This window comes from Physeter macrocephalus, chromosome 7 (assembly GCF_002837175.3).
Source record: "Physeter macrocephalus isolate SW-GA chromosome 7, ASM283717v5, whole genome shotgun sequence".
Lineage (NCBI taxonomy): Eukaryota > Metazoa > Chordata > Mammalia > Artiodactyla > Physeteridae > Physeter > Physeter macrocephalus.
Window position 1 is genome coordinate 139,198,104 of NC_041220.1, and position 12,630 is coordinate 139,210,733.

A 12,630-nucleotide genomic window follows, 5' to 3' on the forward strand; every position below is an offset into this window, starting at 1 on the left:
GGCCTCTCCCGTTGCGGAGCGCAGGCTCCGGACGCGCAGGCTCAGCGGCCACGGCTCACGGGCCCAGCCGCTCCGCGGCACGTGGGATCTTCCCGGACCGGGGCACGAACCCGCGTCTCCTGCATCGGCAGGCGGACTCTCAACCACTGCGCCACCAGGGAAGCCCGTGGGCCTCAAATTTTTAACAGAGAAGGGGTAGGTTGAGGGACAAAAATGAGAGCGAGAACTGTGAGAAGAAACGTCTGCTTGCTAGGAAGGCTAGAAATTCAAAGTAGGGAAGATGCTGGATAGTGTGAATGCCATAACATGAGAGAAAGACAGCAATATTGAGAATCCTTGTGTCATTTTGCTATGAAGAAGGGTTAAATTTAAATAAGCAAGAATAAATAGATGTTTAGATGTGCTGACATAATGCATTATTACTATTTGGAAATATTTACCAACTATCGTTGTTCATCATTTAAATGTGGACAAAACCAAAATGTGTTGAAAGTAACTGGAATACCTTCATAGCAGTGAGGTTTTCTAAGTACTGAAATAACTATCAAAGTGGTAATGAATTTTTTTTCCTAATTCCCTGAGTCTCTGCAAATGGAAAGGAGACCTGTCTATATTGTCTTACTCACATCCTTTTAGAGGGAAGGGGAACAGACCTGATGACACCTCTTCATTTGTTTTCTGGTCTTTAATTCTGTGGGAAGGACTTAATTGTTTGATTGGCTTTGTTTTGTTTTAATGTTTAATGACGGGGGGAAAAGGGAAAAATTACACAAGCTTCTAAGAATCCTGAGCATGATCAGCTTTCTAGAGAGCTGAACCTAATGAAAATAGCCATCAGTACCATCTGGGTGATTCAAACAACAGTTCATATTAAAAATAAATTTGGTCATAGGAGTTTTTAGACAGGGAATGCTATTTTATAACTTCACAGTAAATACATGGGGCTTTAGTAATAAAAAAATTAATTAACATAAAATTTTAAAATTCAAAAAATATGAAAACTTGATGAATAAAGACTAATGGAGAGAAGGAGGGCCAAAATAATAGAGTTGGAAGAGCAGTGACACAGAAGAGGGCATTTCTTAATTTCATTGATATTTTCAACCTTCTTCCCGAGACTGAACTGTTCGAAATCATCCTCAGTGTACATGTAACTTAGCGCCACAGATGTTCCACACCGTATCCGATGAATCAGAACTTGTTGGCTAGTGGTGCAAGTGGCCAACCTTCCTGTCGCTCCTTGAAAACCCTGTCAGGTGGTTAAATTTCCTCTGGAAAGGGAAAGTCATGGGGAAACAGAGAACTCTTTTTTCCCACAGCATGATGGCCAGTTTTGCCCCTGTGCTAGACCTTATAGGTAGGGCAGGAAGCAAGCACGGGACATAAGAAAAACATATGCCTAACATCTATCAAGCCATTAGTCACTGAGTAATCAATCAGTTATCTATTAAGAGCCTGCCGTATGTAAAGTGCTATGATAGCTTCCTGCCCTCAAATGGCTTCTGGTATAAGAACAATCGAGTGTTACAAATGAGGTCATAAATGCCCAGTTGAAGTGCCAAACTATACGATGATGAGGGCATGTTAAAAAAAGAAAAGAAAATACTGTACGATGTCACTTACATGTGGAATCTAAAAAACTACAACAAACTAGTGAATAGAACAAAAAAGAAGCAGACTCAACGGATGTAGAGAACAAGCTAGTGGTTAACAGTGGAGAGAGGGAAGGGGGGAGGGGCAAGATAGGGGTAAGGGATTAAGCGGTACAAACTGTTAGGTATAAAATAAATAAGCTACAAGGATATATTGTACAGCACAGGGAATATAGCCAATATTCTATAATAACTGTAAATGGAGTATAACCTTTAAAAATTGTGAATCACTATATTGTACATCTATAACTTATATAATATTGTACAGCAACTCTACTTCAGTAAAAATAAAATTTAAAAAAAGAAAAGAATAAAGAGTAGAGGTGGATGCTGAAGTAGTTAAAGAAAGAGCAACTTGAAATAACTTTGAGAGACGAATAGAAGACAAAGTGAAGAGAAGCCAGTTTTTCAGGTAGAAAGGTGACACGAGCAAAGGATTGGTGTGTTACACAAAGAGATGGCTCTGCCTATTGCAAAAGATACAAAAAAAAAAACTGAAAGTTAATAAGCAAGGAGTGGATTTCATTGGCCTTGGAATGCCAAGATAAATAGCTGAATTAGGTGTTGCCAGGCAACAAAAGTCAATTATTGCTTTTGAAACAAAAAGTATAAATTAAAATGTTCTGAAAAAGTTGTTCAAGCTGTGTGAAAGAAAGATTTGACAAAGAAAGAAGCTACTGGAGAGTGACTATCAACTCATGTGCTGGTACAGAAAACCAGCCATGGAAGAAAGGCCGGAAGTAGGATACCAGCCATGAGAATGGTGAGGACCTGGAGTTAAAGACAAATGTTTGAATTAAGTAATCACAGATGACACACTGATAAAAAAAAAGGAATGCGCCAATCAAGGAGGAGTATCACAAGAACATCCTGGTGTAGCTAACACTTTGGGAAAAGCGAGATTTTGCAAGCGTATATGCAGTGTTGTGGTTCAAAGCTGACTGAGTAAGGAAGAAAGTATGTTGACAAACATAAGCCAACAGACAAAAATGCGTGCTGACTTTACTGCTCAGAATGCATGATCCTCCTGTGGGAATTAATAGAAGGAATGACCAGAAATGACCCTTTCTTGGCGGGCAAAGCAACATAGCATAATCTATATTTGATCACAGTCTAATGCAGAAAAAACGTTGTTGGAATAAGACACTGAAGTTCTAAAAATATTCATGCTTTAGAAAAACTGTGCTGATTTCTGTTAATGGCATTCAGATGTGGACTTACTTTTTTTTTTTTTTTTTTTTCCTACTTGGGATACTTCCTGGGAATATAAAGTTTACAAATCACAAATTTTACACCCTAATGTACCAGCAGAAGCTGCCAGGGTGAAGAATAAGCCAGAATATGGGTGATGTATCATCAGAATGATGGTCATAATTAAGGGATGGTTATCTTTGTACAGATATTTGATTAGGCACATTTCTAATAGCCAACCATGCATAAAGCTTAAGATATTTTATGGATCACTGGTGATTTCCTGGTGCTCTATGCCTGTAGAATACTTTCTACAACACCCCACATAGAGGCAGGTTGCTAGTCAGGCAGAGGTATATGTACTCTGATACAGTCTATTGCAGTACGATGCCATACCCCAGCTCTCCCACCCAGATTAAGTACGATTGTGTAAATATGGAATTGTTTTGTAAAGAATTGTCTATATATTCACTGGTGTTGGTGATAATATAAAGGTGAACCTCTAACTTTGAAAAGAAATGTAACTTAGGAGGAGACTCAGGTTACTCACTAAATAAGACTCACTATTATCTAGAGTTTATCAATGTCTACCTGTTGTTTCCCAGATGTCTTTCCTCTTTAACATTTATTTTAATTACTTTAATTCAAGCATTAGGTAACTCTCCTGCCATGAACATAGCTGGTGGTGGTAACTTTGAAAATATAGGATAGAGTGAAAGAGGCGTCGTGACCTTTTTGAAAATATTAGGCCATGATTAGCTATTGAATTATACAATTTCAGAATTATAAAAGGACTTTAGGTATAATTTAGGCTCAGAAATGGCAAGGTTATCTAAGTAGGAGCAGTTATTCTCCTTTTAACTATACTGATAGAATTGTGTCAATGAGTCGACTTTCTACAGTTGAAAAAATAACACATAATGAGATAATTGATATTATACCCATGATGTTACTTTTCTGTTTTATGAAATAATGTAATTTGGGAAATCATCTTATTCAAGATTAGGGATCAATATTCAAAATTAGAGTTCCATCAGGATCACAGAATCATAGAAATTCAGTCCGCTCTTTCATTTCATGGGTAAGATAAAACTGTTTCTCTTTGAGCAAGTTGTCTTAGGCCATATGTATTCCACTAGGTTTTCAAGGATTTCTCTTTAAATGGGTCTAGGGAGTCTATGCATTAAAAATAGAAAAAGAAAAAGACACCATGGGTGACTGTAAGTATCTCGGCTCTCAACGTACATTGATATTAGCCCTTCATGCCACTAGAAGTCCTTCCCGTACATTCATCCTGCCAGAAATGCAGTATCTGTTACGGTAATAGCATAATTAAATAAGCAGCATTTACTAGGTTACAGACAGTAGTACTGTAAGACTTTAGAATGTAAGAACAGATATGACATTCAACATACTACAAAAAAATAAAAACCTGTTACTTTATATTATTCTTGATAGATTAGTGTTTAATGAGTAGAGGGATAGGTTCAAATCTCACCTCTATCATGTACAAATTGCTTGATTTTGGATACTTTTTTTAACCTTTATAAGCTTCAGTTTTCAAATCTAAAAAAAAAATATGAACACTACTGTTATTACCGCCACCATTAATTCCTATGTCAAAGTGTTGCAAGAGGTTGTTCAGGTATAGAATTCCTCATGGGCCCAGAGTAAGTACTAGGGCGTCGCTGGTAACCACTGCTGCTAGGACTAATATTAATACTGCTGCAGCTACTGCCACCACTACTACTCCAGTTTACGAGAGATCGAGTTCCTATGTACTGATTTCCACTGAATTTCTCTGGCTCTCTGAAGCTCTCCCATGTCTATTTCCTAAACTCTCTTATTTATCTGTACTTAGAAAACAGTTGTTCCATGGACTCAGCAAGGTAATATAGTTTTGTTCTGCCTTTCTTTCATTTATCACTTCACTTATTCATTTGTCAAGTGGCAGTTATTTGATCAACATTCTGTGGAATTTAGAAACATAAGTAGCCAAAGGAATATGTTCCTAAGGGTTGATATATTATTACAGTCTTTAGTAACAGGGTTGCTACAGTGATGCAGTCAGTATTTACTCAGCGGGATCTGAGGGTTTCTACTGCAGGATTAGAGAGAAGGGAGTCTAAGGAAAATATAGCTCGTAACTTAATAGGGTGTCCTCCATCTAGCTGTGTAGTTATAAATTCCCCTCTTGGACTCCTGTTCCTCTTCCATTTACAGTGGACACATAAAATGAAAGGTGGCAAAATTATTCCATGCCTACCACCTACAGAGATGCATTCTTTCTCCTATTTTTAGTGATGAAAGTGTACCATTCCCTGGTGTATTTTAATCTCTGATTATGCGAGTCGGTTCCCATCACAGGAAATGTGCCCTCCAAATTATAGTCCAGTTCACCACTAGGCACCACAACAGGCTCTCAGAATAAAAACAACCACCCAGTAATTTTACAGAGTTGCTCAAGAGTGTCCTATGGTGGTAGTAGATGGGGTAGAGAGAGGAGGGGAGTGAGGTCGTTTTCTCTCCTCCTCTCCCCACTCCTTCCTTCTTGTCCTCTTAAGCTCTCCTGCTTATTCCCTTTCTCGCCCAACTGTTTACTATGAATTTTAATTAAACAATTTAAAATTGTTTCAGTCTATGTTCACTGCTAACGGTGTGTGTATTACGGATACTTTAGTGCAAAGAACAAAGAAGAAATAAAAGCATGGGAGAAATTGCTCACTTCGCTGGTGTAGTCGATCTGAAAATAAGGATTTATCTATCACCACGCTCTTACCTGCTGGAATTCTTCCATCTGTAAGAAACAGGTCGCTGAATCCTTCGCCCAGCAACCTGTCTATTGGAGAATCTCGCCCCAAATCATAATCACTGTCTCCTGCTTCACTGTCACCACGGCCACTGTCTTTCAAGCTAAATTTGTCCATGTCTTGAAGGGCATATCTAGAAAGAGAAATCAGAGAAAGTATAGTTTTTAGTCTTTAGCATTCGTGTTATCTGAGACTTAGTAGGTGGCACCAGGGTAATTCATACCTATAGCTCCTGGAATATTTGTTTCCTCGAAAACTTGGCCTTGGTTGATATTGTCCCTGGTGAAGCATTGAAAGAAGCTGGGAGACCTGCTGGAAACGAAACAGACAGTACTGATTCCTGGAAACAAATCCCCCAATACTCAAAAGCTTGAAGCAAGCAAATACAGTTACTCACTATTTCATGCTAATTAACTGAACATACTATCTCCGTTTTAAAGATTTACATACGCTGGGCTCTGAAGGACCACTCAGCCAGCCACCAAACAGCACTGAAATACATCCCAGAGAAATCTGGATGCTCTCATACAGCTGACATTCTCTTTTTGAAAGAGGACTCCTTTATAGGAAACTGACTGATTCCCTCTATCTTACAGTTCAGATGAAAGTGATCAGTTATAAAAATACATGGAAAATGCTGTAAAATACATTCTAACACATGTAGTTAAAATAATGTCAGAGACATTTCAAAAGCTGAACAAATACACATGCCCTGAGATGGCATTCTGGAGACCCCAGTTTCTTATTTTTCTTAGAGACCACAACTATTGAGAATAAAGCAAGCCTGTTTATTTCTAGCTTGAAGTATCATAATCTGAGGATAAGGGGACTCTAATTAGATCGTCCTTTGCTAGCTTCACATTTACCTTTCAATATTACACATGGTACATGCGAGGAAATTCTTTATGAAAAACTTAAGACAGCATGCAAAAGGCGTGCATACTTGCTATACCTACATAATGTAACTGGTATCCTATTTAATTTGCATATTGTTAGTATTGTTACTTAGTAATGGAAACGTTTAAGAACACATACACAACTTCTGATCACTAACAGCTGACTTTGTCAGTGAATAGGTGGAGGGTATGATCTTACCTCAACAGCAGGGGTGGCATGGGTGAGTTCTAATGAGAAATTCTCTGGCACGTGGTTCGATGAGATTGTCACCAAACTGTTGAGGGACTGGTGACTGTTGTGACTCTGCCGGCTGCCCATTTGCCCTCTTTCTAAGGTAGGAGATGAAGAAGGAGACGGCCTGTGATGAGATCTGATGGGCAGAGTGCCATTTACGGTAGGCACCAATGTGATGTCCCCTTTGTGGATCTGCCTGGAGGGTCTTTTTGGGTGATGCTGGTAAGTTGATTCCGCTACCCTGCAGTTGTAGGATCTAGTGTCTTTCTTTTCTCGGTGACACCTAGTTGCAAACAGCACCATGATAGCCAACAACACTGCACAGATTGCTCCTAAGGAGATAATTATAATCATGGAGACATCCAGGGAGGCCTGGCTTACTGAGGTCATTGCTGTACTTGTCACTGACTCTGCATATTCAAAGATCATACACTTCAGAAGGACTTTGGTATGCAGCTGAGGATTGCCTTTGTCCTGGATGATAACTGAGAGCTCCCATTCTGTGTAGGGAACAGATTCCATGCTGACGTTGGTATGGATGTCACATGATCGTGGATCAATTACAAAGATGTTCTCCTCATTACCTGCCACTATGGAGCAGCTGAGTTCAGCATTCACACCAGAGTCTCTGTCCATTGCCCTTATTCTTGTGACGTGAAAGCCGCTTTCAGCCCCTTTGGGGATGGAGATTTCTGCGGTATTATTGCGCAGCGCCGGTCCTATAACCACAGGGATGTTGTCATTTTCGTCAATGATGGTGAACGCAACTGTGGTATTGCTTACAAGCTGCTTTGGACTTCCACCGTCTCTCGCTTCGACCACAAAAGTGATCTGACTCACCTCCTCATGGTCAAAGATTCTGAGGGCGTAGATGGCTCCATTGGATGGGTCAATGGTTACATATGTAGTTATGGAACTTCCCAGGATAAAACTCTCCAGAATGGTATATGTAACTTGCCCATTTTCTCCAAGATCGGGATCTGTGGCTGTCACAGTGGTGATGTACGCCCCTGGCGAGTTATTCTCTGAGATTGCAAATTCGTATCTACTTCTCTGGAAGTGGGGTGGGTTGTCATTTACATCATTGACTTGAACAGTAAAATGTTTTACTGTTGAGAGACTGGGTGTCCCCTTGTCCTCTGCGATTACAGTCAAACTGTATTCAGACCTCTTTTCTCTATCCAGCGTGGCATTTGTCAAGATTAAATAATTGTTTTCATAAGTCTTCTGAAGTTTAAAGTGACCATGTCCGTGAAGCCTACAGACTATTTCTCCATTCAGCCCAGAATCCTTGTCCTGAACCCTGACCAAGGCAACAAATGTGTCAATAGGATCCCCTTCAAAAACATAAGATATTTCTTCTTTTCCAGGGGACATGAGGTTTATGTTAATTTCAGGTTTATTGTCATTAACATCCACAACCTTAATTATAATTTTGCAATGAGCTGGGATTGCATTTGGACCCAAATCCTGAGCCTGAACATCAATCTCATAGGATTTGGTGATTTCATAATCCACTTGCTTGAAGAGAGTCAAATGTCCTCTTTCTGAATCAATCTTAAAAGTCTCTATAATTTTGGGAGACACATGACTGCTGAAGGAATAGACAATTTTCCCATTAGCGCCCTCATCTGGATCCGTGGCATTCAGATCTAGCAGCAAAGTGCCAATGGGGGAGTTTTCCAAGAGCTGTATTATATAAGACTGCTGCTCAAAAGCAGGGCTGTTGTCATTAGAGTCTGAAATGCTGATTTTTAGTATGGATGAGCCAGACCTCTGAGGCACCCCCATGTCCGAGGCGGTGAGCTGAAGCTCATAGCTTGACTTCAGCTCCCGGTCGAGCTCTCTAACCACTATGAGCTCTGCATACTTAGCTCCATCAGTCCTAGTCCGAACCTCGATATTAAAAAAATCATTGGCAGAGAGGGAGTACGCGTGGAGGGAATTTTCCCCAACATCCGGATCAAATGCACCGTCCAGAGGGATGCGCGTCCCAACCGCTGCGCTCTCGGATATCTCAATTGGTATGAGAGCTCTTGAAAACCGGGGAGAATTGTCATTAATATCCAGCACTTCAACTTCAATGTGGAAGAGCTGCAAATGCTCAGTGGGTAGAGTGATCACGTCAAACTCTATGGAACAGTTCGAGTTTTTCTGGCATAGCTGCTCGCGGTCAATTTTTGCCCCTATGCTGATTTCCCCGCTGTCCTCGTTGACCACGAGTAGAGGAGAACTTCCCCTTTGCATGGCTCGGAAGCGAACAGTAAAAGGATTCGGTAGCTTAACTAAAACATCAGCCACATCCTCTGATAGTCTTGCAATGACCGAGCCAACCGTCTGCTCCTCATAAATCCTGTATTTCAGATTCTTGCCCAGTACGTCGGAGTTGAAAGATACCACCAGGAGTGCAAAAACAAATCCAATGTGCATTTTAGCGTTCATCTGGTACATCGGGCACTTTTGTGAGATTCCTCTCCCAGAGCAAGTTAAAGCAGCACAGCAATTTCCCTCAACCTCCTTTGGCACCTTAAAGCTAGGCTACATTGGGTACCCGAAACTTGAAAGCGTCTCTTAATAACACAGCACAGCAATCAGCAGCTCGCAAACGTTTGTTTCATACACACCGTGTCACGACTGCCAGATCTCACCGGCGTGGAGTCCAGTCCTTGCATTTGTGCGGCTGTTTGTCCCCTTGGCAGGCGAAAGAGTGTCACGTCCGCGTTCTCCCCCTTGTGCGGTCGGCGTCCGTCTATCGCAGGGCGCCGGCGGGGTCTGCAGTGGCTCTTTTCCCAGCGATTCTTTTCTCCTTTTCTCCGCTCGGCTGCAGACCAAGCGCCCGTGATTGCTGACTCCAGTCTTAAGATCTGTACAACTTCACTTCAACTCAGACAAAGCTCTCTTGCCCCGCGTGCGTTGAATCGCTTCCAGCCAATCAGCGACCTTCCAAATCAGAAGCCGGTGGGGTCCGCAAAGCGGAGGCAGGGCGGACGGCTGGGAGAAGGAGGGAGACGGAGCGAGACGAAGGAGGAGGATCCGAGAGGCTCCCCCGCTCCACCCCTCCCCTCCCCCGCCGCCCTCCGTCCCCCGCGTTCACTTTCTCCGAGCGTGCCACGACAAAGGAGAGACAAATTACAGAAGACAAACTTTAAATCAACTTCTGGTCGCCTTGATTTATATGGCATTTTAAATTGGCCTGGTTTTCTTAATTGCCCTTTCTTCTGACACAAACATGCAATCATCTTGCTTTTCGTAGTCCTTAAGTACTGGTTTAACTTAAAATACCTCTAAGTGCATTTTGTTGGTGGAGGAATTTAATAAAATGTGAAAACTTGCTTCTAATTAGGCTTCTCAGCCCGCCTCCTTCCCCTCCCCCTCTGTAAATACTCGGGGCTTTCTCCTTCTGGGAGCGCGAGCAGATTTTCTTGGGGCTCTGTTTTAAAGAACGGAACGAGAAAAGAGGTTTCATTTTCTGCTTTTCTTTCATCTTTATTCCTTGAAGATAAGAAAGGGGCTATTTTCCACTCTTGATTTCTCTTAATTAGCAAGATTTAAAGGAACACCAAAGCATTTGAAACTAATTAACAATATGGTTCTACCTCATAACACTTCCTTCCTAGAGGTTGGACAGAATTGGCTATGATGTTTCTTTGTCCTGTACTTCAAAAAAATCCTGTTTACCTTTGGTAAAAGACATTTCATGCTTTAGCATGTCAGTTTCTACCGTAAGGTACTATCTATACGTGGTGAGTCTTCACAATGAATACTTGGGGGGACATGGACTCAGTAGTTTACAAGTCAGCTTTTTATGATATATGTATTATGTATGAAAACACTTTTAGGATATGTATTTTTAAAACCCAAAGATTGTTTACATTGAAGAATAAAATGCCTGAGCTGAAAAGTGCATTTTGTGTGTGCCTCAAAATGCTAAGGAAGTATCATGGGAGGTTTGTGCTCTATCCGGGTCACAGAAACTGATATGTTCTTCTTATTTGAAAATATGATTATTTATGATGTTCTTTCTGCTCTGCAGTTCCCTTTAAGTTTATCATCATGGCTCTTTTCTTGCTGCTTTTTTTCATACCTCTTGCATTATTCCTCAGCTGTCTTCATCCACTTGCATATTTGCTCTTTCACATAATCTCACTGTCACTTTTTTTCCATTTATTTTCTCCCACTCTCTCTTTTGCCCCCAGAAACATATAAAAAAAAAGTAATTTTCTGATTTTTCCACTTTGCTTACTCTCAGCAGAGCTCAGCTAAAGTAACTAAGAAGGTTCTTTCCAAAAAAGAAAGCAGAGGAGTCGGAGTCGTAGCGTGACCTCTCCTTCTTTTTTAGGCATTCAAAAGCATTTTATAAGCCATTGTCTCCCCCCCACACCTCCAGAAACTAGTGCTGTGTGGCAAATTGTGCAGAATAGAAATGCCTATAATGTATGTATTTAGTACTGGGTCACGCCGATGAACATTCTGCCCCCATGAATAAACTGTTTCACAAGTTTGTAGCCCTGTCAATTTGTTGATCCCTAAACCCTGTAGGCAAACTAGGAAAACTACCACAAGCAACTGGGATTTTAGAAACCCATAGCCATCCGGCGTAGATCTCTCACGATCTGAGAGCCAATAATTTTATCGATTCAGGCTTTAGTGAACCCCTTTGCAAACACCAAAAGAGCAAAGAAAGGAATTAGTGACTATTCGAAGTAGGGGTGAGAATTCAAAGGTAATCTAATTCCATTAGTTCTAGGAGAGTTTTCTTTGTGGATTTGATAAGTCTACCCCCCAAAGCCCCAAGAGCAATAGATTTGATTACCTTAAATGTGAAAGACATCTTTCCCTATGCTTAAAAAGTAAAAATATCTTTAAAATCTTTCATTTATTTCTGACAGTGAGCTTGAACAGAATTAATTATTGTGAAAAAGAGCTTCAGAAGTAACTTACTGAAATATTTAAAACAGGTTGTAAATTAATATAAACTCATAAGGAACGTGTTTCCATGAGGAAATCATTAAAGAACTTTGAATCCTTTCATGCAGAAGGGCTCTTCTCGCTTGCCCTGTCATCCTTACCAAATATTGCTTCATCTTCAGCGGGCCAGTCTCTCCCTGAGGAATTATATATGCCTACATGATAGTATTTTGCTCTTGATTTCTACATGATAGTATTTTGCTCTTGATTTCTCCTTAATATATACTACTCTGTTTTTCAAACTTGTTTTCAAAAAGTACAGAATAGAAACTAAATCTTTCCTTCGAACTTTTGATTAGTTCCAGCAATTCAAAATGTCCTTATTTGGTAGCACTGAATAGAAAATACTAAAAAAAACTGTCTTCCATATCACTTGGTGTTTGTGAAAGGGTTTGTATCAGGGCAGAAAAAAAGGATAAACTTCTGTTAGTTGTTCTCTAACGATGACTGGATTGAACTTTCTTCTTCTGGAATTTTACAAAGTCACGAAGAAGTGGTAGACCCTCTAAAACAACTTCTTAGACATCTTACTGAAGAAGCAGTGATAGTACGTTCCTTAAAGTCTGTTCACCTTTGATATGGCAGCCTTTGTTGACCAGAAAGGAGGTGGCTTCTCCTCTTGAGGACTATGGCACTCTAGGTGATGATACGTACTCAGCTCCTGGAGGAGAATCTTAGCTGCTTCCTTCCTGTTGTGCATATTTTATTCACGAATCTCCTTTTACCACGTCAGCCCAAGTTGGCTGAAAATTGCTAAACTTAGAGAAAAGATGCCAGCTGGCATATGCAATATATCCTGTCACCTCCAGTAACACTTTTATTGTGCCATTTATTGTGATTGCTTTTGTTTTAAAGAAAACGAAGCTTTATAGTTCTAA

At 40.5% G+C, this 12,630-nt stretch overlaps 1 protein-coding gene across 5 annotated transcripts in view; it reads right to left on the reverse strand.

The window, feature by feature from the left end:
* Positions 1–9,663, reverse strand: part of PCDH18 (protocadherin 18) — a 13,889-nt gene extending 4,226 nt beyond the window's left edge. The window contains exons 1-4 of one of the 5 annotated variants that reach the window (XM_024119282.3): positions 6,749–9,663; positions 5,877–5,965; positions 5,623–5,786; positions 4,342–4,409 (exon numbers count right to left, since the gene is read on the reverse strand). In XM_024119282.3, the coding sequence (XP_023975050.1) occupies positions 4,381–4,409; positions 5,623–5,786; positions 5,877–5,965; positions 6,749–9,235 (2,769 nt within the window). In that variant the 5' untranslated portion in view covers positions 9,236–9,663 and the 3' untranslated portion in view covers positions 4,342–4,380. The remainder of the gene's footprint in view (positions 1–4,341; positions 4,410–5,622; positions 5,787–5,876; positions 5,966–6,748) is intronic. The other 4 variants (XM_007126077.4, XM_007126076.4, XM_024119281.2 and 1 more) reach the window with 4 other exon arrangements.
* Between the last annotated feature and the right edge of the window lie 2,967 nt (positions 9,664–12,630).